This window comes from Nannobrachium achirus (genome assembly GCF_963921795.1).
Source record: "Nannobrachium achirus genome assembly, chromosome: 20".
NCBI lineage: Eukaryota > Metazoa > Chordata > Actinopteri > Myctophiformes > Myctophidae > Nannobrachium > Nannobrachium achirus.
Genome location: NC_137827.1, coordinates 42514328 through 42539299, shown reverse-complemented (window position 1 = coordinate 42539299; position 24972 = coordinate 42514328). Strand labels below are relative to the sequence as shown.

At 44.2% G+C, this 24972-nt stretch overlaps 1 protein-coding gene across 1 annotated transcript; it reads left to right on the top strand.

Moving 5' to 3' along the window:
• Positions 1–534: 534 nt before the first annotated feature.
• Positions 535–24511, top strand: trmt61a (tRNA methyltransferase 61A). Its single transcript, XM_080750575.1, has 4 exons — positions 535–667; positions 2240–2603; positions 8735–9001; positions 22822–24511. The coding sequence occupies exons 2-4, from the start codon at positions 2273–2275 to the stop codon at positions 23130–23132; spliced, it is 909 nt and encodes a 302-aa protein (XP_080606701.1). The 5' UTR covers positions 535–667; positions 2240–2272; the 3' UTR covers positions 23133–24511.
• The last annotated feature ends 461 nt before the right edge of the window (positions 24512–24972 follow it).

The following is a 24972-nucleotide window of genomic DNA, read 5'->3' as shown; positions in this document are numbered from 1 at the left end:
AAACGGCAGAGGAGACTCATTGTGGCCAAAACAGGAATATGGATTTCCTTAGATTTAGGCTATTTTCAATGCGCAATTCGAATACAAAAAAATATATATATATTTTTTAATTGTATTTTTATTATTATTTTTATTTTTAAATTCAAAAATACATTAAAAAAAAAGAAGACAAATCTTAAAAGAAAGACAAAGCTCACAACATGTGGTGATGCAAGCGTTGTAAGCTTAAATAGGCTTTATTTTTGCTATTTTTGTGCGACACATTTGCAAAAGGAAGAATAAATCCAGCTTTTTAATACTCGTCAATTTTGGTGTACGGGGAGAAAATACAAATTCTTATAAGATATAAATATTTATAAATTACTAAACCTAAACGGGACTCCATAGCATAGTCCATACGTCATTATTTGGAGCTACACACTCCACAGACTTACAAAACATCTGCACGACATATTGTGGAGATGAGAGCATGACGAGGGTTTGTAGATCAGCGCGTCCCTCCTCCGCTGTGTGAACTTCCTGTGACAACAAGACCACGTTGTGTGAGTGAGTGAGGATGAATGGTTAGCTGCTGCTACACTATTACAACAATATTATCCATTATATTTACATTTAATCTTTCAGTATCGTCGCCGAGGACCGTGACAGTAACGTTACTTTGGAGCAGGTATTGTATGCATCTGTCACACCTTTCGAACTCCTTTTTAAGGACCAAACACTGGCTAGCGTACGGCTAACTATGCTAGCTTCGCTAACATGACCAAAAAGTTAAATGTTCGACATGGTACAAGCAAGACGTGTGTATAAAGGAACACTAGGAACTACAATAATCGTTTATTTCCCACCTCACATGCATGCTATTCTAGAGCTGTTGTTGGACGGGTGGGTATCCAACTAAAATAAAATGTCTTTCCTTGTTAAATGTTAAATAATTATACACTATGCGACCATGCAGTAGGTTTTTGCCTCTAGTGTCTAACCTTACAAAGTGTAGGACAGGGCATGACTGCCATGACATTAAGGCTTGTCCTGTTGTCCGGGATAAGTAATAAATCCTTCCGGACAAGCTCATCAAAAGTGTACTTGTCCGTTGGACAAATGGCTCTTTTTTTCCTCTTTCTGTGACGCTCCTAGCAGCTTTGTGCTGTATGCAGACTGGACTGCCCATACTATGGAGTGGAGGGAGCAAGGGGGTTGTTAGAAATGTACATGTCCAGACAAGTGCCACAAAAAGTCAAGCCCTGCGAGGACTCAAAGAATGTATTACATGTCCTACGTTAATGTTGGCTTTAACCTGTACTTATAGGTTTTGTCTAACGAGAACATATTCAATATTCAAAAAAATAAACATTATACATAATGTAAATAAACATTATAATAGTAAAAGTAATATGACCATAATTGCTGTTTGAATGATGTTGCTTTCATGATGGATCCAGAAAGACGCCCGTGCATACTCGGGTCACAGATTATAAACTAGATATAGCCTAAGCTTTTAGTTAACGTTAGGAATTTATACACAGTCAGTCAGTCACAGGGACATGTGGACAGTGAATACAACGCTTCTGGGCATGGTTGGGATCAGACAAGAATGAAACGTAGTTTACAGAGTAAACAGCACAATTGTCATCAGTACTTTCACAGAGAGAAGTCTCCATAGTTACCTACTGAATATTGGTATTCCATATATGGCATATCTAACTGAAACTGTCATAAGTCTGACATCACAAACTCCATATTTAGCCGTGGTTTAGTGCTGAAATCATTCTAATGTAAAACTCCATATATGGATATAGACGACTCATCGTGACATCAGTGAGCTGTCACGAACATTCAGCTAAGCACTATATTATAAGGGGTGAGCATCACCCCCAGACACGACTCCTCCAGTCTATATTCGCATTCAAGTTCCTCAACCAACTCTCGCCGGAGAGACTCCAGTATACCTTCTGCACAAGTAAGGATATTTGGCCTTACGACCCACAGCAGATATCTCTGCGTTATACAGGGATCCTCAGATCCCATTATTTCTAGTCATCATGGTTGACATCTAGTTAAAGTTCTTACCGGGCGGACACCACTGCGGCGGGTCCTAGACTCGGACAACCAGTCCCTTTGAGTAGTATTTTATAGTGTATAGTGTATAGTTATTACTATTGCACTTTGTGGTGGGTATTCAGAGATCCAAGGTGTGTTTCAGTAACTTTGACCTGTTTCGCCCACTTCCTTTCCTTCTCAGACCCTTTGCTGTTGGAGAGAGCCAGCACTCAGCATGAGTTTTGTGGAGTACTCGGATCTCATTCAGGATGGGGATGTCGCCATCATCTACGTGAGCTATGAGAACACGATGCCGGTGAAGGTACAGCAAGGCGCCCAGACACAGACGCGCTACGGTGCCATCCGCCATTCCACAGACCTGATAGGCCAGCGCTATGGGTCAAAGGTCACGTGCAGTAAGGGTGGCTGGGTGTACGTTCTGCACCCCACCCCGGAGCTGTGGACCCTCAACCTGCCCCATCGCACACAGATTCTCTACACCACCGACATCGCCAACATTACCATGATGCTTGAGCTGAAACCCGGCTCTGTCGTCTGCGAGTCAGGTGAGCTGCAACCTTCCCACCTGCATTAGAGCACTGGATGCTTTGGTTATGTTTGTAGTGTGTTTCTGTTTCACTTCATACCGGGTGCACAGTAAAATCCTCACACCGAGGTCGTTAATTGTGATACGACGCATTGTGAGCGTGTAGATAATCTATTTTTTGCAATATTTTGACACCTAAGTATAAAACAGTTAACAAGTAAATAGGGCAGAAGTGCTTAATCAGACTAATTTAGTTGATTTACATTTTTTAACTGTTTGTGTACGTCAGTTTGTTAATATATAAAAGACGCTTGAGCGGTGCTCACTTTGCATGGTATCAAACATGACACGTGCATATCTCCTTGTATCGGCCGTTCTGTCCGTTGTTCTTTCAGCTGTGGGGATGTCGGTCTCTGCGTACTTTCTATGATGTTAGTCTAGTGTGACGTTAATCTCGTGCTCAAATATAAAAAATATTGCTTAAGATTATTCAGTTAAATGAAAAAGTATCGATTAAATAATTGCTAATAAAATAATTGATAGTTGCAGCCCTAAGAGGACATCAGCCTGAACTAAAAACATGATGTAGCTGTTACTGTAGGTCAGTGCCCTTATAGTACACAACTGGCTCAGCCTGTTGGTGCACATAGTGTTATCTGTGAGATGAGGTCCAGTGTTTACCAACCAACAGGTCACAAGATGTCATATCATCTTATTTATTTATATTTTCACCATTTTCCCTCCCTATTTAGTCGCTATGCCAAATAATGTTCCCCACACACATCCTCTGTGTTGCCTCTGCTATTGTACCCGATTAGCTCACCTGCTGGTAAGGAGCCCGGACCGGGAGGGTGTAGCGCCTCTATCCTACTCCTCCCGTTCCAACACCACACTTCCTCACTTTGAACATACAACAAAGCTGCCCCCACCCTCTATTCTATTAAAACCGCCCTTGTAGACATAACAAGATACTGATCTGCAGGTAGGTTTTAGTCACCCAGTAGAACGAGTGCCACAATTGTAAATTATACATTTATTTTCTTAGCAATATCTATTTTTTATTACGTTTATAGAACGTGCCAATTTAGAGGCATATTATCATTGAATTGATGTGTGGTCCACAAATATCGGGATATCACGAAGTGCATTTTTTGTGAATTTCAGTCAAGAATAATCCTGAGGCCTTTGGACTGTTTGCTGCTTCCTTCTCCACGCGCCTTACCCTCCTAATCCATCTGATCAACTGGAACCACCCATAGGGCGTGGAGAATGTTATTAAGGATGCGTTTTGCAGGCTCCATTGCCCCGCAAGGCAGACAGAGAGGGCCCTGCCGCAGTCCTTCATCATGCTTAACTGCTGTGCTGTTGTTCCTCCAATGGCCGTGACATTATTGATGGAACTGGGGAAATGTGTTTGTGTATGTGCTGTATACACGCCTGACCGATTGATCGAGATTATGTTTGCACTTGTGTGTATGTACTTGCACACCACAATCTTGTGTGTGTGTGTGTGCATGTGTGCGTGCACTTGCACGTCTGTGTTGTCTCCTGACTACGCATCAATTCAATTGGAAATCCGCCTAGTCAGCTGAGCTGGGCATGTATATTAATCACACACACACACACACATACTGGAAGCCACTCCCCAGCCATATGGAGGGAGCCGCAACATGTCTGCAGTGATGCAGCGATGTCGGGCTCCTCACGGATGTAGTGTACAGGTCAGGGAGGAGAACGCTGGCTCACTCCTATCATGTATGCAGACCAGTCCGTCAGCCAAAGACTGCAGGCTGATTCAGCAGACGCACTGCACCGTCACACTGCTTCTCCATGCTTTGTTTGAAGTAAAGTGCACGCTAATGACTTTAGTTCGTTTTAGACTGTTTATAATCACATTTAAAACATTTTGAAAATAACAAAAGTAGTTCGCAATGTGTCGCATCACAACGCACGCTTTTAGAACGTCCATTTACGACAAAATGTGTAGGACCAAAGTGGTACATTCATGAGAAAACATTAATTGGTCGCCATCACAGTGAAAAAGCTGTTTAATTATGTTATATACCGAATATACACTTATACACATAGTAACATATGACAATAACGATGCGCTGCCATGCTGGTTTTATAGTTTGTGTGTAATAAACACTATGTCATCCATGGTTGGACTTCAGTTCAATTAGATTGTGTTAATTCTGCTGTTTTGGGGTGCAACTCTTTATTAACCGGCAAACAGCTGTTTCCTGTCCTCAGAACAGAAGCCAGACAGTCAGACAGACACCAGATGACTCAGTATGTTTCATTTCCCCCAACGTGTTGGATTCCAGAAGAATATCTGTTTAAATGGACGCCTCTAAACCACATGGCATAGCCAATTACATGTTAAATGGAGAGTATTTTAATAGCAACAGGTTGCTCATTGTGTATTCAGTTAGTGTTGCATTCACACACCCAGTACTGAGACACAAACACAACAGAGACTCACAACATCATGGATTATTAAAGCCTGCAGATAGATACTGTAGTGTTCCCTGCAGGGTGACTTTGCAAGCGAGCTGTGTCAACACACTGATGATTACTGTTGATAACGATATTGGCTGTTCCCTGACAAGGCCTTCGGCACGCACCATGTGTGCCCACTGCCCAGGGGCACACGGTCATGTACAGGAGAGCTCACGTGTGTCTTTGAGTGCTATGGGTTTGACCTTGTGCTGCTTAATTTGGTTGCAACCTAAGGTGATGTACAAACTGAAGCTTGTTCGAGTCCAATAAATGCCTTCGACCTTGCACACATTTGTTAGTGAGATCAAGACAAATCCCACTAGTATTAAGTACAGCACATGTTTATTATTTACATATTTATTAGATCCCCCACATGAAATGCTGGAGCCATATCGTAATAGCTCTGTCCGGAGCTCAGTCTGCTTGTCTGTCAACAATGTTTATTATTATCATTATTGTGACCACTATGGCTGGGCTTTTATTGACCTTGGAGAATTGCAGAATCTTATTGGAAATAAACAGGGGGCAGAGACTAATGATGCGTTGACTTGCAACCCGACAACGCACAACCTTGTAGCACAGGGCCATTGCCTGTCGTACCTCCTCTTATTCTTTTCCCCTTGTTCCATCGTATCCCTTAGGCCACTCGCACAGCCAGCCGCCCACTGACTTGACGTCCTGTTCCCTGAATAGATCAGAGTCCTTGATATGAGTCACGCGGGTCCTCTAGATGATTTGCATCCACGCAGAGCTGGTCTTGAAGGGCTAAGAAGAAGGAAGAGACCATGAAATGGTTCCGTTGGCTGTCTGCCTATGTGGAACCCTCATTGAATTATTTTGTGTTTAGCTATGTGATTGAATTAAAAGCCTTAGCAGTCCGTGTTGGAATCAACCAGGCGCCTGGGATTTCCACTGTCCAGACTCGGCTATGATAGATTGTGTGTTTGTGAGAGTTGGGTTTACAGAGACGTTGGCCTCCGCTGTCCATCACTCTGACACACACTGTGGGCACTCTTTTAACATCCGAGCAGGCATTTCCTCTGGACCGTAAACACTCCTTTACAAATGAAATTCTCTCTCTCCTTTCTCCCCTCCTCCCCTCCTCTCCTTTTCAATGAATACCTCTTTCTCTCAACCGCTCTCTACAACCTTCTCCCTTCCTAGCACTGGCTATCTGTCTCTCTCTCCCTTGCTCTTCCTTCCTCTTTCTCTATCTTACACTCAAACACATCTCTCACTCTTTTTCATTGTCTCATTCTTTCTGAATGAGCTCTTGTAGCGTTGAAGAGATGAGTTCTAGTGGGAAATCTTCTGCTAGATGTAAAACATCCCGGTCCCGCAATCACTCTGGTTCACCGTGTTTGGAAGGGAAAATGATATCTTTGCTCGTATAACTATTGTTGTCATGACGAAAGAAACTAGTACAGTCCTGTCACCAGCCAAACCATGGATGGTCTGGGTGCAAGACGGTTATTCTCTGAATAACAAGACATTCCCCACACCCTTTGGGTGGTTACCGTTAATCAGATGGATTAAGAGGGCGAGGCACATGGAGAAGGAAGCACCATCCTTTTTTCCCCCATTTTCTCACATGAGCTGCAATGCCATTGCAAAACTAGTATTGTAAATTAATGGTTGAAGGATGAAACTGATTATGTTTAAAATCTTGACTCGGGCCATTTCACTTACCTGATTTAAGTTTCCTAGATGGCATACGTCAGATAATGGTATAAGTTGCATTTCGACCACTAGGTTGTCCATGTTTATTTTGTTTTGCTGGAATATGAGAATGTGCTTGTAGCATACTGTAAATGGTTTGTTGCTGTGATAGGATTCAGAACGTGGATCCAGAGCTGGGTGCTTTACATAATCAATATCCCTATATTGTCACACCCATTCCTCTTCATTACATTTTTTTTTTTACTTGTCTCTTGAGATTTGCAGCCACCCTAAAAGCATGTGTGTAAATATGACTTTCTCTCCTCCAGTCAGAGTCACTGATGACCACAGAGTCCCCCAGGTCCCCTGGGGCCCCTCTCTCTTGTGGCCCCTGTCTCTGACCTCCCTCGGTCGTCCGCTTCGACGGCGTGCGAGGGAGTGGAAATAGCAGATCTACAAGCTCACAACGTGTCGCATCGCGACGCGTTGTGAGCTTGTAGATCGGCTATTTCCACTATCAATGTTATTTTTTAAGTAGTAAGTTGTCAAATATGTCAGTAATGTATTTGTATATTTAGGTTATGTGTCATATCTACCATATGCAACTTCAAAGCCTAAAAGCCAAACAGAAATGTAATTATCAACGACAAATACACAATTAAATCGTTAATCGCCAATTATTTGAGTGACAATTAATCGTCATGTAAAGTGTCATATCGTGACAGCCCTAGTGCCGTTTAGCAAGTCAATGTGCCGCTGTGGAGTAAACATTGCCTCCATTGTCGCCACGGGAACAAAGGCTGCAGTGACGCAGTGCTGTCTGGAGGGGGTGTTGGGAGGGGGGGTTCGTTGTAGCCATGGTGCGTAGCCAATGTCCCCAATTCCATGCCAACTCGCTCCTTCAATTTGACCACAAGTCACATGGCTGTTTTAGGCGTACAACACTCTCACTCGCCTTTTGTCATTCTGACTCACACACATACACATCCGCAGGTGCATGGCACTGCACACGAACACACACGCATGCACGCACGCACGCACGCACGCACGCACGCACGCACGCACGCACGCACACACACACACACACACACACACACACACACACACACACTGTCTCGCTAGCAGGCTGTCACAATCGGTACACTAATGGCCATTGTTTACAACAGGAAGTCAGACCATGTTCTGGGACGCGGCTGTAGTGTAATCACGGCCCACTCAAAAATGCAGCCCCGTCGCCGTGTTGACCAGTCTGACTAAGCTGGCAGAAATCTCTCCAAAATACGTGTGTGCTTTGAAATAGTTGACATTTTGGAAAAAATTGCTGTTTTTCTTCTTTTTTTTAACTCTATTGTTGCATACTAATGGTAGAAATGTGCTTAATCAGTAATGTATCTTCAATATAATATTTAACAAACAATATAAAAAAATATAGTGGTGTACAAAAATGTAAATTAAATAGTGTCTGCGAAAATAAGTTACCCATAAATACCATGATGTCGCTTGTAATGTCCAGTCCAGCACTGGGATGTAGTTCACCACCATGCTCTAGGTTCCCTATGCAGCCCCCTCTGTAGGGCTGTCACGATTATGACATTTTACATTACGATTAATTGTCACTCAAATAATTGCGATTGACGATTTAATTGTGTTTTTGTCGTTGACAATTACATTTCTGTTTGGCTTTTAGGCTTTGAAGTCGCCCATGGTAGATATGACACATAACCTAAATATACAAAGAAATTACTGACATATTTGACAACTTCATACTTAAAAAAGAACATTGATAGTGGAAATAGCCGATCTACAAGCTCACAACGCGTCGCGATGCGTCGCGTTGTGAGCTTGTAGATCTGCTATTTCCACTATTTTTTACATGGAAACGATTATGACAATTGTGAAAAATAATCACGATTATGTCAAATAATCACGATTAGACGATTATGTAATAATTGTGACAGCCCTACCCCTCTGTGGTCTGATGTATTGCAGGTACAGGCAGTGGGTCTCTGTCCCATGCCATCCTGCGGACCATCGCTCCGACGGGTCACCTCCACACGGTGGAGTTCCACCAGCAGCGGGCGGAGAAGGCCGCCGAGGAGTTCAGGGAGCACCGCGTGGGTCACCTGGTCACGGTCAGGAACCAGGACGTGTGCAAAGAAGGCTTTGGAGTCACCGGTGTGGCTGATGCGGTCTTCCTGGACATCCCCAGTCCCTGGGAGGCCATAGGACACGCCAAGGCTTCTCTGAAGAGACACGGTAAGATTAGGCCTGTCACGATTAGATAGATACCTTTATTATCCCAAGGGGGAAAACGATTATGACATATTACATGACAATTAACACATACCTTGCCATTTTAACACATCTACTGCCTTTTAATCTGAAGGGATGCTTGGTGCCTTGGTGCCGCGCCGTTTCCTCCGTAGGCCGCCGCTATTATTTTGAAGGGCCGGAAGGGGGTTGTTTTTGTTTTTTTGGATTATCACTTGACGGCAACGATTACGTCATCTAGTCACATGACAGTGTGAGCCCAGAAGAGAAACATGTCTGCGCCCAGCCCGAGTCTATAGTGTACAGTATGGAGACCACTCTTTGTATAAAAATGTCTCTTTTGAGTAAATTAAGTCTCTTTATGGGCCTCTCAATGGATTTACTATGGAGGACGTTCACTTCGCGTGCACGCCTGAAGTGCGTTGTAAACAAATCGCGGACATTACCGATGCGGGCGGGAGCGGAGCGACGTACAGTAAGTAATTATACCTTTACTGTATATACAGTAAGATTGACAGTCCTCACCGTCAACGGCGCCATGAATTTAACCCTTTCAATGACGGTGAGGAATGTCAACGGCAGCAGAACTGTTAAAATGGCTCTAAAGTACCACGCCGCCACAAGTCTCCATAGACTTCAATGTAATTCATAGTGCACGGATCATGCACGCCCATGCATAAATCATGCACCACGTGTGTGCACGCTGTTCACAGCTTTCAAACAAACACCTTTGCTTGAAAATCCGTTCAGGCATTCATGAGATAGCTGCCATTATGTTTTCTTCAAATGTAAACAAACATGGCTGCCATGTTTGAAAGATGGGGTTGGTATGGGGGACAAACATGCAATTTCGCGATCGTGATCATGCCTAGTAGATTTTGTTTTCTTGCAAAAATAGCCCAAAATTATATATTTGAAATCTTTTCAACATGGAAACGATTATGACCAAATAATTGTGATTATGTCAAAAATTGCAATTATGTCAAATAATTGCGATTAGATGATTATGTAATAATTGTGACACGCCTAGGTAACATGCTGATCCATAGACAGATTATAACATTTTAGTAATTGAATGATAGGTTTATGATAAACATTTCTAGTATTTGCTACATGGAACAACACACAAATGTGAATGCTTGTCTTTGTTTCATATTATGAAACGAAACTGGGTTTATTGCTCCTGGGTAAAACATGACATTATTTACATCCTTTCTGTTACATATTTTAGATTCTTTATGCTTTATTTCAGAAGTCAGCTTAGAAAGACATGAAACCCAGTACAGGGACCATATGGACTCACAGGGACCATATGGTCTGTGCACTAATTGGCTGAATCACCAGGCACCCCCCATCGTTTCATTGTCTAAATTAATCACATAATTTAATTGATTATTAAAAAGACAATTGACTGATTCACAAATTATGAAAGTAACCATTAGTTGCAGCCTTTAGTCTACTGTACATTCACGTTAAGAAAAGATTAAATAAATAGAATGGTCAAAAATATACAAATAAAATATGGGGGGGAAAAGTAGAAAGTGTAAAGTAGTATCTGGTAAAGAGAGCAGTTTAATAGTTAAGTGAAGTGTGTCAATGTGTGGGTGCTGCGTGTGTCAAAGTGAGGTAGACTGTAGTCTGTGTGTGTGCGCGGGCACGCATGGGCAGGGATTGTACTGTATGTGTGTGGGTGTATGGGGATGGAACTGAGTTCAGGAGCTCTTATGGGCTTTTAGGTAGGAGATGTAATCTGAGCTGGCACTGTTTACTAGACTGTAGCAGAGCAGAGTGAACTGTCACTGTCCGCTTTCTGGGCTCCTGGGCTTGATAATCCTCTGGGACTTCACCATACCCCTCTGGGTGTAGACGACCCACATGGCTAGCAAGTCAGTTCTTGTGATATACTGCTTGCTGTTTTAACCACTCTCTGTATAGACTCGCAGTTGAGGGTGGTGCAGCTTCCGTACCAGCCCTGTGATGCAACAATCAGGATACACTTATCATCATTAAGTAATGCATGATGTGGGAGTACAGGAGGCGGATGGTCACACAGCCCTGTGGGGCTCCACAGTGCTAAGAAGAGTCTGTATGGATTGGCACCAGCAGCTGCCAACTGGCACCACCTGGGTGGGTGCTGTCTCTCACTTCCAGATGGGAGAGGCTGAAGGTGATGGCATCATCTGTTGCCCTATTTTGTCTGTAGGCAAATTAGTGGGTTCGTTGAACGTGTCGAACAGTGAGGAGGTGGTGTGGGTTTTGACTAGCCTCTCAAAGCACTTCACGATGACGGGTGTAGGCGCTACGAGACAGGTGTAGTAATTCAGACAAGTACTTTTGGTTTCTTGGGCACAGGGACAATTTTTGTCTATTTACAACGGACTGGAGCAGAGAGACACTTGAGAATCTGACAGAATTGTCTGTACGTGCCTTGAAGTCTCGCCCAGCGATACAATCTTGGCCAGGTGCCTTATCTATTTGAAAGATTACACAAATTGCCCTAGATATTTAAAGTGGGTAGGATTCCTGTCTCATTTGCGTACGCATGTCATACTCCTGGGTGCATAAAGTATCTTACTATTACCAGTAAGACTCCCTAATCGGGAGATAAGCGACCGTTGGTCGCTTATCTCCACAAATATCACAACCTCCACCTCTCACGTCATACGGGTAGCCATAGTTACACCTGGAATGTTGAATCTCCATATATGGAGATAACCTACGCATCACACAAAGTCTGACCTCACCAGCCCATACTTGGGCATGGACGACTTATATCTCCATATACGGAGATGGCCATATATGGAGATACGATGACATCACAGAGTCCACAGCTGATGATGTGGCGTGATGTCATACAATACACAAACAAGCCCTATATAAAGGGGCAATTCTCACCAGGGAAGAGAGCATTGCCTGGAATGTTGAATCTCCATATATGGAGATAACCTACGCATCACACAAAGTCTGACCTCACCAGCCCATACTTGGGCATGGACGACTTATATCTCCATATACGGAGATGGCCATATATGGAGATACGATGACATCACAGAGTCCACAGCTGATGATGTGGCGTGATGTCATACAATAAACAAACAAGCCCTATATACTGATGCGATACGATGACATCACAGAGTCCACAGCTGATGATGTGGCGTGATGTCATACAATAAACAAACAAGCCCTATATACTGATGCGGAGATATGAGCAGGGCAAAGGTGTGACGTGTGACGTGTGACCGACCGACCGACGGACGGCCGGTGGAGGTTTTCATAGTAAACTGCTCCCTGACGGTCGCAATAATTTGAGAGGGGTCCCCTTTTCGTTGTGCTGGGATGGAAAGCACAGGAACACTCAAAATCAACAGGGTTTTCACCCACAATATTCTCCAGAGGCATGGCCACGGTATAGGTTATCTTTCCCACCTTCAATGGACTTACTGTACATGATGTTTAATTTAATTTTGCATAATTTTAGAAAGATGCAATTGTGGGAAATAAGCCAACAAGGCAGCAGTATAAAGGTGACTCATAGAAGTTTATGGATAAACCTTTAGCCAATGAGGAAGTAGCAAAACGCCCTTTAACCAATGAGCTTTTTATTCCTCTGAAGATATATCTATCAGGACAATAACATCTAGAACTGCACTCTGTCGAGGTGCCAACTTGCACCTAGCGTAGGGCCATGTATGGCCTTGTGCGCCAGTGTGTTTGTAAAACAATTTAAGGCAGTATGTATGTACAGTATCATGCATGCATGTATGTATCTATGTATCGGCCCACTGCCCCTTGGGCTTCTGACAATGTGGCCCGTAACAATTTTGTTTAATAGCCCTGATAGACAGTATGTACAGTAGACCTATATGTAGGTATGTACAGTATGTATGTAAGTATGTATGTACGTATGTAGTACCACTTTGAGTACATATGTACTTAAAGTGGTCTGTGTGTGTGTGTGTGTGTGTGTGTGTGTGTGTGTGTGTGTGTGTGTGCGTGTGCGTGTGTGTGTGTGTGTGTGTGTGTGTGTGTGTGTGTGTGTGTGTGTGTGTGTGCGCGTTCTCTAAAACACACTCAGTGTCACTTGATAATGATTCTCCTATGACTAGTCCTGGCGTGTCAGAGAACACGAGTGTGAGCAAGGCGAACACCCGTCCCATCTACTGCTGTCCACTGGTCACACGGTTCATTCTCTGGCCCCTACTGACCATCTAACCAAGTCTTTAAGAACTCATTAACTTTTGTGTTGGTGTGTCTTAATTCTTCAGTGTGTACTTTCCTGTCACCTGGAAAAGAGTAATTTTGGGACTAGAAAGCATTCCACAGTTTCTGCGGCGACATGAACGCACAATGCACTGGGGTGGGCAGGCCCAGGCAGGTTGGCTGCTCGGTGGGGTGCTCAATGGACGTTTTGTGTGTGAAGGATTATGGGTCAAATGGGTTTGAGTATGTTAGCCAGAATGCTCAGCAACCATCCTTTCTGTAGTCCAGAGGGTACCTGTCATGCCATATTCCTGGTGTGTTCTCTAAAGTGATTAGGGACATCATTTTAACTTTGACCCCAGCATACCTATTCTGGGGTAAACGTTTGGCGAAAATAGATGATCTACAAGCTCACAACGTGTCGTGACTTGTGACGCGAAATTGGTATGAGATCCCGGTCAACGAATGATATAGAGTTCAAGTGATTAACTACTCCAACAACTACTGTTAAAGTGCTTTAGGCCTAGGTCAGACATTTGATGGATTGAGGTATTTCTTGAAAAAAGAATGACATACATTGGTTCATGATGGTACCAAGCCGCTCTCACTAGCCCCCAGCAGAATCTTTGGTTGGGCACCTCCCTCGACCCTGGTATTAATGTGAGGTAGGTGTTACAGTGCGCCATGCTCTGTCACAAAAGTCCCCATGTTAAATAATGCTTGAAATAAACTGTAACCTTAGGTCACTAGTGGAAAGATTTCACAGGTACTGTAAGATATGCCCAGTTTTTGTTGAACGTAATGTTCCTGATTTAAGATTTTAAGCATTTCTTAGCCTTTAATAGAGACAGTGGAGAGAGACAGGAAATTGCAGGAGAGAGAGAGATGGGGAAGGACATGCAGGAAAGGGCCTCAGGTTGGATTTTAACCTGGGCCAACTGTGGGCTGAGCCTTATGGTATTCTCTCTACCAGGTGAGTACATACCACACATACCAAGCTCACCTGATTATACACAAGAACATACATTATACCAGTAAGACTCACGGTCGCTTATCTCCACAAATAGGGCAAAAATTTGTTTTTCCAAAATCTTCCTGATCCATGTTGATGACATGAGTGTAGACATGCTGTGTAGTGATTTTCGTGATTTTAGGGCAAAATCTGTAGGAGCAGTGTCCAAAAATGTGTTTTTAAAAATCGTCCTGAAGGTGGCGCTATTTGGGACAGATTCATGTTGATGGGATGAGTGTAGACATACTGTGTAGCGATTTGTGTGATTTTAGGGCAAAAACTGTAGGAGCAGTGTCCAAAAATGTGTTTTAAAAATCGGCCTGAAGGTGGCGCTAGAAGAGGGCCATGTGAGAAATGAGGGGTGGGGTCTCCGCGTTGCCTTGGCGGACGAATAGGTACCGGCCCCAGCTCTCCCGGACGCTCCTAGCCCGAGTTACGGCATTTTATGTGAGCTGCAGTGGAGGGGGTCCTCCACTGGGGGCGCCACCACTTTTGCATCCGTTCTGGAGCACCAGGAGTGGGTGGTCCCCAGGAATTCCCCGTGAGCAGCCCCGTTGGGGTGGTCATTTGGTCATTTTTGCACATTTGGTCATTTTTTACACCTGGGGGTCCCCCAGGGACCTGGGGGTCCCTGAAGCTCCGGGGCTCCTTGGAGGTTGTAGTTTGGCAGGTAAGGAGTGTGTGTGCAAAATTTGGCATGGATGGGGGCAACGGTTGCGGAGATATGAGCAGGGCAAAAGTGTGACGTGTGACGTGTGACGGAGAGACAGACAGACAGCCGGTGGAGGTTTCTGTAGTAAATGCGACCTACGGTCACAATAACATGTGATTTTGTGAGCTCTTTAAAATGTTATTTTTCTTGAACAAAAAAATATCAATTTAATCTGGGAGTTCCATCTCCAAACCCCTCGCATACATTTGACCAATGCACTCGTCCAGAGTCAGACGTCCACCCGTAGCAATGAACTGGGTTGGTGCCTACTGCCTAATAACCAGTAAGACTCCCTAATCGGGAGATAAGCGACCGTTGGTCGCTTATCTCCATAAATAGGCCAAAAAGTAGTTTGTGCAAAATCGTCCTGATGGTGGCGCTAGATGGGACAGATGCGTTGTGATTACATGACTGTAGAGATACTGTGTACTGGTGTGCATGATTTTAGGGCAAAATCTGTAGGAGCAGGGTGACTGTAGAGATACTGTGTAGTGGTTTGTGTGATTTTAGGGCAAATTCCAATACTAGCATGCAAGATGCAAGCTCTCCTGCTAAAAGTAGACACACCCACAGGCAGATCTTGATAGTGGACCCAGGTCTGTTTATTTAAGCATGGAGGCTCATCCTTCCTGGACTCCCTGGTGTGAAGGGGTGTGTGTGTGTGTGTGTGTGTGTGTGTGTGTGTGTGTGTGTGTGTGTGTGTGTGTGTGTGTGTGTGTGTGTGTGTGTGTGTGTGTGTGTGTGTGTGTGTGTGTGTGTGTGTGTGTGTGTGTGTGTGTGTGTGTGTGTGTGTGTGTGTGTGTGTGTGTGTGTGTGTGTGTGTGTGTGTGTGTGTGTGTGTGTGTGTGTGAGAGAGAGAGGACAGTGGCAACATTCCTTGCCACTTGGCAGGTCACACATTATGTTTGAGAGAGAGAGAGTGTGTGTGTGTGTGTGTGTGTGACACAGAGAGAGCAGCCCCGTTGGGGTGGTCATTTGGTCATTTTTGCACATTTGGTAATTTTTTACACCTGGGGGTCCCCCAGGGACCTGGGGGTCCCCGAAACTCCGGGGGTCCTTGGAGGTTGTAGTTTGGCAGGCAAGGAGTGTGTGTGCAAAATCTGGCATGGATCGGGGCAACGGTTGCAGAGATATGAGCAGGGCAAAAGTGTGACGTGTGACGTGTGACAGAGTGACGGAGGGAGTGACGGAGGGACAGCCGGTGGAGGTTTGGATAGTGTGCAAGTAACTGCGACCTACGGTCGCAATAAACTGTACAGGGAGCATGCTAATATCCCCAAGGTAGAACCCTGGAGAAGCAGCAATGCTCTTTAAACCTGCCTTCCCTTTAGCTTCTACCTCCTCTCTCTACCTTTTATGGTGCCTTTGCTATTCCTTTCCTGAGCTACCATTGACTTTATGTGACTTCTCGCGCACGCGCGCACGCATGCCCGCACACGCACACACACACAAACGTTTTCACACGCATCAACCAGACATGTACTGATAAAGCCCATACCCACACACGCGCGCGTGCACATGCACAGATAAATAAAAGCATGCAGCCAGTTCCTTGGTAGAAGCCGTCCCATGCCCATACAGGGTCATGTAGCAAAGGAGAGAGAGCTTGTGTCTCCATAAGGAAACGGTTAATTTGCTTCCTCCTGTAGTCTGCTGGGAGAAGGTTTTGTTTGTCTCCAGAGAGCTGGGCTAAACCCCAACATGGTTGCATTGCGCTGCTTCAGTCCAGGGCACATTTTTGTCTGCACTGTCCTGAGAGCCTTCAGATCTCTGAAACCACTGAGGCCTGTCTTTGTGCAGACCACAGCATCAAACACTGCACAGGGTTAGAGGTTCTATAATTCTCTGAAGAGCTCAATGGCTAGGATGTGGCACTTAGTGTTCCAGCTTGACTGGTAGCATTCTGGTTTTGGATAGAGGTGTCTTAACAAAGCCCACTTGTTACTTGAGAAAACATCAATAACGTGTCTGTTTTCCGTCATCATTATGCCCAGCCCTCTGAGCTGATCGCTTGATGTCTTGAGAACTAAAGTGAAAGTCACTAGAAAGAGAATGTTGAGGCACAGGCCTGTGGAAATTGCATTTATTTTCCCCCCGGTTGTAATTCTTGTCATTTCTTGGCTTATAGCCGAGCCCGCTATTTAGAGGAGCTGCATTCTGAGAGAACCAGGATACTGGCAGAGCCATCCATAACCCTCCCCTCCCCTGGCAGTGTTAGGACACTTATTATGCAAGACCCAAGCTAGTGTGTCCCATATGCACAGACTGCAATGAATACTACACGTACACAGATACTCTTTAACAAAATACCTATATTTAACAATACTGTTGTTTCTCTGTGGTCTCTCTGTGGTCATCCACAGAGTACATTTACACAGTTTGAACTGTTAATACGTTCTTTAAAGCCCATTAGAAGTTATAAGAGAAGTGCCTATTAAGACATAGAATAGAAGAAAAATCAGACACAAATACATAATGCATTAAACACAACATAACATTTATGGACTGCAATAAACTAAAAGAAAATACCTACTTCCCTGTTTTTTTCCAGACCTATTCAATCTATGACTTCGGCCCGTCCCCCTGCTTTATTAGCTGGTTGCTAGGATACATGGGAGCTGTGTTTACAGCTGCACAGAGTTAGAGAATGAATGCTGGTTGTATTTGTCAAAGGAACGAACGCCATGTGAAACATCCCGAATGTCTCAAACAGCACAGCTTTCATACAATGCTCTCTTCAGTAGGCTTGCTACTCCAGACACGCAGTTTAAACTGGCATTTGCTCTGTTATTGCATTGGAAGTTTCAAAACAATTCCAAGCATAGTGGAGAGTCCACTCCCTATGTGTTTTTTTTAATCTTCATTGAAACGGTGAGTCTGGAAAGATGAGAAGGCCGTGGTTGTAGAGGAGACACAGGGGGGCGGAGGCCAAGAGGCCTAGAGACGGATGGCTCAGTTGTGAGCACCGTTGCCTCACGCCGAGAAGGTCCTTGGTTCAAAACCAACTAAGGATAAACTGGAATCTCTCTTTGTAGAGTTTGCATGTTCCCCCTTTGGTTCACATGGGTTTTTTTGTCCCACAACAACAGACATATTCCCGCCAGTGCCATTCATTAAAGTACTGGCCTTTAGAGCTGGAGCTGGACCCTGGGCTCTGCTCCGGGGCTGCCCACAGCTCCCAGTAGTTGGGATGGGTTTAATTTCTGCATGGAGATGTGAGCAAAACGTCAGACTGTCGGCACGTTTTTCCCTGTTGGCAAGAGTATGTAGTAATCAAAAACGTGTAAATGCCAACGCAAGTGGATACTGGATAAGACTGATTGCTAACTTTCAGTGGATCTGCCTGCATCGTTTCAGTCTGTTGTGACGAGGAAAAGAAAGTGGTGGATACTGTAAAACCGTGACTGTGTGCAAGCACTGCGCAACACATATGGCTTGCTAGCGGCATTCCTTCCAAATGATGACCCATTTACAAAGACATCACCCCAGTGTGCCCCTTGTCAGTGCAAGGAGGAGAGAGTGGGAAAGAGCAACTCCTTCTCCCTGGTCCTGCAGCATTTTATTCTCTAAGCAGATTCAGACAGGGCAAAGTCTTTAAGTAAAAACATTTTATGCTACCCTATACAGTCATGGAGGAGGCAGGACTTCAGCATTATAATCTACCCACTCTCACTGAAACTTCCAACAACACAGTATTATAACAAAAGAGATAAATTCCAACTTTATGAACATAACTAGGAGTCAAATAACCTGGCTTCCAACACTGATGGATACACTTCGACTGGCAAAGAACGAATTATGCCAGGGTTAGGGTGGGGCGTCCATTCTCTGTGTGTTTCTGAATGGATCATAGCTCACAATAACTCCCACTGGAACCAACCTAAAATATTGAATGTCCTGTTGTACTTTATGCGGCTTTATGCGGCTTTGTAGAGTCTACTGACATATTTATTATGTAACTTAACAAATTGCACTGTACAGTAAATCCCTGCTGTACTGTACTCTTTAGTACAGCTGTAGCGGTAGGAGTGCCATTCTGTAGTCCCAAAGGGTCAACTAGAGAAGATTTCTTGGCAAGATTCTCCGGCCTCCTGCTGTGATCTCCTCAGGGTGTCATTTAGCTAAGAGACCAAATCAGCGGGTGATCTCTCTCTCTCTCTCTGTCTCTCTCTTTCTCTCCATTCATTCATTCTTAACAACTTGACCTATATACTTTGTAGTGTGACAAATAGTGAAACTAGGTGATCTACAAGCTCCCAAGGCGTCGCATCAACAGTTGAGAGTGGTTAATGAGAGGAATCAATGTTGTGTTGGATAATATACTTGGTCCTGACCGCATGTTATGTTGAGGAAAAAAAGCCAGTGCATTCAAAACTCGTTCAACCTATGATTTGGAGGTCAGACTATGGCTGGGAACACAAAATCGGGACACGATTATCGATGTTATCAATAATGGCAGATGGAATATTATGTACAATATAGATATTGATTGTTTTTAAGAGCATAGCTTTTGAATGCCGACAACCCATTTGGAAAGGGAGAATAGATTAGCATTGAGTGAGGGTTTTGACTGAGGAATCATGCTACAACCGGTAGTACTCTTGACTCGGGAGTCGGACTCGGGACTGGGCGAGCTGAGGGTCTAATAGGCAACACAGTATGTGTAATGTTCATTTCCTGCAAAGCCCAAATGTACACAGAAGCCAAGCATACACTCATTAACATAATGGTGAAATAAAGTGTTTGTCTCAATAGAGAAGTTGCCTTTTGCCTTTTCCTGTTTCAATACTGCTAGACATAAAACATGTTGGCCAGCAGGGTCTAAAACAGTACATGTCTGTGCCCAGAGATCGTGTAGGAGTTGAGGTCTCTCCCTGGAACCAATGTACCACTGCTGCTCTGAGGGGGATATACCCCCAACCACCACCACCTGCTCTCTCATCTGTCCTGCTGTCTGAAACAGAACATTGGGGGGGATGGGGAGACATTACATTCTTATCCCACAAGGTTAAGCACCTAAAGTTGTGTGTGTGGGATGCATGAGGAGGCGTAGATGAAGGAAAGGCTAGAAGTGGACGGAGAAAGGGGGGAATCCTGGGTTGAGTGGAGTGAAACCCATAAGCATGCAGACGCTGCTTTTCTTCCACTCTATGTTCATGAATACAGCCGTTGTTATTGGCCGCGCACAGATGCTCCGCTCGCACGCGCAAAGAAAAAAGGTGCCCACGCGCACGCTTATTCTCATATTAGAAATACATTGTATAAAGGGTGACCAGACGTCCCAGTTTGGCCGGCATTGGCGAGAACGGTAGAAATCCCGTTTTTGGTAGGTTCGGTGCGTAATGGTGCTCACCAAATGTCTACCCTCATGTTTTTTGCGTTTCCATCAGGTACTTTTTCAACTGAGCCAAGCAGGGCTGAGACGAGTCTAAATGGTGATATGTAGCGCCGCTGACTACCGATTGGTCAGAGCATCCTCACAGCTGTGTCAACACACGGACAGAGTCGCAACAATGTCCCGGACGTGGATTTCAACTTGCTAGTTGCGGTTGCTGTGGCCGCCCGTTATTGTTTTATATTTTTATATCTGTGCGCAGGATTTCCTGCAGTGCTACTGGACAGGGATGCACGTTCATACATCATTAGTTATGCCAAATATCTCAATTGTGAAACAATATACAATTTCACAGTTCACACTTATTTTATGTTTTAAGTGTAGCAATAGTGAAAACTAAACATTCTTTAAAAGAAACTGCATATTACAGTTCAATTACTCTATTATTTTAAAGGTTTTGTGACTAATTCAGTCCCGATGGTGCCCTAGACTGAACCGGAATCCCTGGTGAGGATATCTCTCATGTGTAGTCTAATTGCTGGTATAGGAAATCAAGAGTAAACTAACACCTGTTCGTAGTACTTCTTCATTGTGTCCTCTGTGTCTATCTCTGTTCTGACTCTGTTCCAACAAGGGCATAGATGAGCAGAGCAATAAATACACACAGTTTACTTTGGTACATGTAGCATTAACTAGCCATTCCAACAGTCTCTCTGAATTCATGTTGGTTGTACAAAGCTGGCTCTGAGATCATCTGCAATATGTGAAAGATATTCAAGGATTTACTTCCTTGGCCTACTGGCAGCTTGCATAAGAGATTTGGCCTTGATTGGCCCAGTGGTTTGCCAGATTAGCTGCAGACACACACAGCTACACAGACACACAGAGAGCTTTTTGAGATTGCTCGGCCAATTGGTGCAAAGCCATAAAGTCAATTGTAAAAAATTGGTTCCCTGACAAACTATGACATATAATTGGGAATGTATGAAAGACAGTGTGTATCCTCTTAACTGCCATTTCTCTCCCTATAACTAACCACCTCGTCCTGGCCAATATTCTAGTCTCTAATTCTAGGCCAATTAAATCTTTTTCGCTACAGTGTCCATCACTTAAAGGGGAGAACCACCCATTGTGCTTGGCTTGCAAAGTACACCGTGATGATGTCATCACGGTGTACTTTATAGCCAAATCCCAAAGTCAATCCTCTAGTTCTACATCAACTACCATCTTTGCTGTGTGCTCTCGGAGTCATCAACCTGCTCCTACTATCTGTGCATAATGCCTCTTTGGGCCTGTTTGGTCTAAAGGCCACTTTTAACCGCACAGATTCGGCGACGATTCGGCGGCGGAAGGCGGCGGATAGCGTCGTTTGCCGAACGGGAGCTCATCGTCAGGTTTTCGGCAGCGGGTCGGGAACGTTATCGACCGAAAACTGGAAAACTGGACTTGCTCAGTTTTGTACAGTCGCCCCTGGCCGTCGGTAAGATTGAGGGAGTTGTAGAATAGTTTGCTACTGTTGCAAAACCAAGCCAAAATAAGCCAGAGACATTTTCCCGTCGCATATTTTTACTAAATACCATATTCTCAATCACAACTCTCAGTTCCTATTCCAATCTGATCCAAAGCAAAGCTAGTAAATAGTGCAGCAGCTCCCCGTGTTGTTGTTGTTCTTTTTTTCCCCCTTCTCCTCTGCACGGAGAACACACAGTGGCTCCGGTATGGTTGCCAGATTCTGTGAGTGAAATAAGCGACCAGGTCTATGAAAATAAGCCCAAAAGCAGCGACCAGTTTCACCTCTGAGCTCTATTACATTAGTTATTTTATAAAATAATGTTGAAAGCAAGGCCAAATAAGCAACTACACTTCAGAAACAAGCCCAAACAAAAGCAACCCACAACTAGCAACATTATAGGAAAACAGGATCAACGTTGCTTATAACGAGCAGACCTGGCACCACTGCCATACAGTAACTACAGTCGGCGTCGTCTGAAAAAATAAAAGTGCTTAGTTTTTTGCAGTTCTTTGCAGTTCTTTGCAGTCTGTGTACAGTCAGAAGTAGTCTCCTGTAGGCTGTTTGGTGTGTAGACACCTTAATGGATCGTAAGCTGTAGCAGCACTCATGTCGCACATTACACCTGTACGTGAACAAGCCGCTTAATGCACTGGACAATTTAGTCATTGCGTGACAAATTCTTGACCGTCAGTGTTACACAAAATGTTCAGCTACAGATGAACAAGGAGAGCACCGTTAATGCTGGCTGAGAGACTACACAGAATGAAAGGACATTCGGTGACTACTAGTTCCTCAATTTGCTGTCGGTTGGATCGTGTGATTTGACAAAATAACTGTTATTGACACTACTTCCTCTTCTTTCCTGCCCTCCCCCTGGCTCTGTCTTATGTCTCCCTCTTTCTCTTCCCCTTTTTTTCCTGTTCCCTGTCTTTTCTTGTCTCTCTCTCTCTCTCTCTTTCTCTTCTTGCTCTCATTCTCTCCTCTTTCCCTCCACCTCTCCATCCTCCCCACCTCTCGTCCACCCACTCTCCAGGAGGCCGCGTGTGCTCCTTCTCTCCGTGTATTGAGCAGGTCCAGAAGACATGCCTGGCTCTGTACGAACTGGGCTTTGAGGAGGTCAGCACCATGGAGGTCCTGCTGCGGGTCCATGACGTGCGCACCGTCACCCTGCCGCTCCCCGACTTCGGACCCTCGGAGTCCGCGTCAGAACCCAAAGCGGAGGAAGCCCCAACGTCCTCATCTGGCCCCAACTTTCCCTCGGTCACCTGTAAGACCACCACCCCCGCCAGGGAGATGCCAGGCCACACTGGGTATCTGACCTTTGCTACAAAACCACGGACATGAAGGGCATTACCCTCTTATAGGTTGTGTTTGTTGTTGAGATGCATGCGAGATATTTTGAGATTTATGGGTCACATACTGGTTATCATTATAGGCGCGATTTAATCCGGCATCTGGCCTCCAGACCTGCAGTTGTGTTTTGTCTAGGTTAGTAGAGACTCCAGACCCACTAAAACATTTAAAAAATATAATTGTACAGTGCATAAGCATAGACAAACAAAGTGAGATAAACAGGGTAAATAAAGGAATGGGGAACGAAAGAGAACACAAAAACAAAACAAGTTGATGCTAAGAGTGTGTCGCTACAGATAACTCCACAAGATATAGGCTGCACGTGTGGGTTCAACCCATAATCAAGTCCAGTCTCAACAGTTGTAAGAATGTAAGGTGACCTTATTTTGTAATGAATGTTCAGATTTGCTTTTATTTTGTAGTACAGATAGTGAAGAGGGATATCTGGACATCTCTGTCTTCCACTGACAGTGTTTGGGGGGAAAGGGGCCCTCACACCGATGGATGTTTTGACACAGTGGAGATTTTGAGTTCTAATCGCGGTAGCCATAGTAGTCCATTGCATATTGCTTTTATTTTTCATTTTGTTATCCACTGTAGCCTATACTTTGTTTTATGACGAATAGCAAAAATAGTCAGTCTACACACTCGCAAGGCATTGCATCAGGATGCGTTGTGAGCTGTATCCCCTCAAAGAGAGGGTGCAGCAGCTGTGAAGCAGCTGTGCAACGCTCTTGCAGTTCAAACGTGTGACTTCTGAGAAGGCTCCATCTGTAGTCATTACCATGCACTGGCTCAGAATGTTTCCCATGCATTATTGACTTAGAAAATAGTGAGGGGAGACCTCTGCACTGTCATGAACTCTGCACTGTACAAGTGCAAAAGTATTTTCATGACAAGATCATCTTTGTTCAGTTGTAGGCCAATGGAATAAGGATGACAATCAGTAGATGCATATGGCAAACCCTGTCCGCTGTAATAACATTTTCACTTTTGGATTTCAAACTGAAATCACACTTATAAACGGGGGGGATAAAACTTCCTTCCTACTGATGTGATTTAAAGCTTTGTCCTTTCCTCCTCTTACGTAATCTGCTTTGATCCAGCTTCAGTTCAGCTTTTCTCCCTTTTCACATACATATTTTTTCATTGCTGAGGGAGACGGTGTGGTTTTAAACATGCCTCTCTGTGCTTTCCAAAGGCTTTAATAAAATGGAACAACCAGCTTAGATTGCAGTGTCCAGTGCTGTTGGTGGAATGCTGGTAGATTTGGTGTTTTTCATTACAGCTGTCACCTGGTGCTGTTTTTTTTTTGTTTGTTTTTTTGCTTGCATCAAGCAAAAATGAGAATCAGCAGCCAATTCATTTTATAAGGCTATTTTGTCCAAACATTGACAATTAAGAGAAGTGACTAAAGTTGCTCCCTTTTTGTTATTTTTTTAGTTTGTGATTTTTGAATTTAAACAAATACAATAAATGTGTGAAAACACCTCTTGTGCCTTTGTCCTTACCTACTTTGTGAATTAACCAGTACCTTGTACATGTTTGCCTACAGATACATTTCTTTAGCAAACCAGTTCAGGTGAATAAACTGCATCACCCAGGGTGTCTGTTAAGAAAGCACGGCAGAAAACACATACATACTGAGGAGAATTTGTCGCAAAAAAAGTGAATCTGGCACACAAGCATAAAGTGAAACCATTCCTTTGCTTGTTGACAGATGCAGTATTTACGATGTGGCTCTGCAGGAGCCTAGCCATCTACAAGAGAGTCGGTCTGTGTGTGTTTTTCTGGAGCTAATCTCGCAAACCACTGGACCAATCGGCACCAA

Coding starts and splice junctions, on each gene's coding strand:
- trmt61a (XM_080750575.1), top strand. CDS start 2,273: ATGAGTTTTGTGGAGTACTCGGATCTCATTCAGGATGGGGATGTCGCC. Junction 2,604..8,734: donor CTCTGTCGTCTGCGAGTCAG/GTGAGCTGCAAC, acceptor GATGTATTGCAG/GTACAGGCAGTGGGTCTCTG. Junction 9,002..22,821: donor GGCTTCTCTGAAGAGACACG/GTAAGATTAGGC, acceptor CCCACTCTCCAG/GAGGCCGCGTGTGCTCCTTC.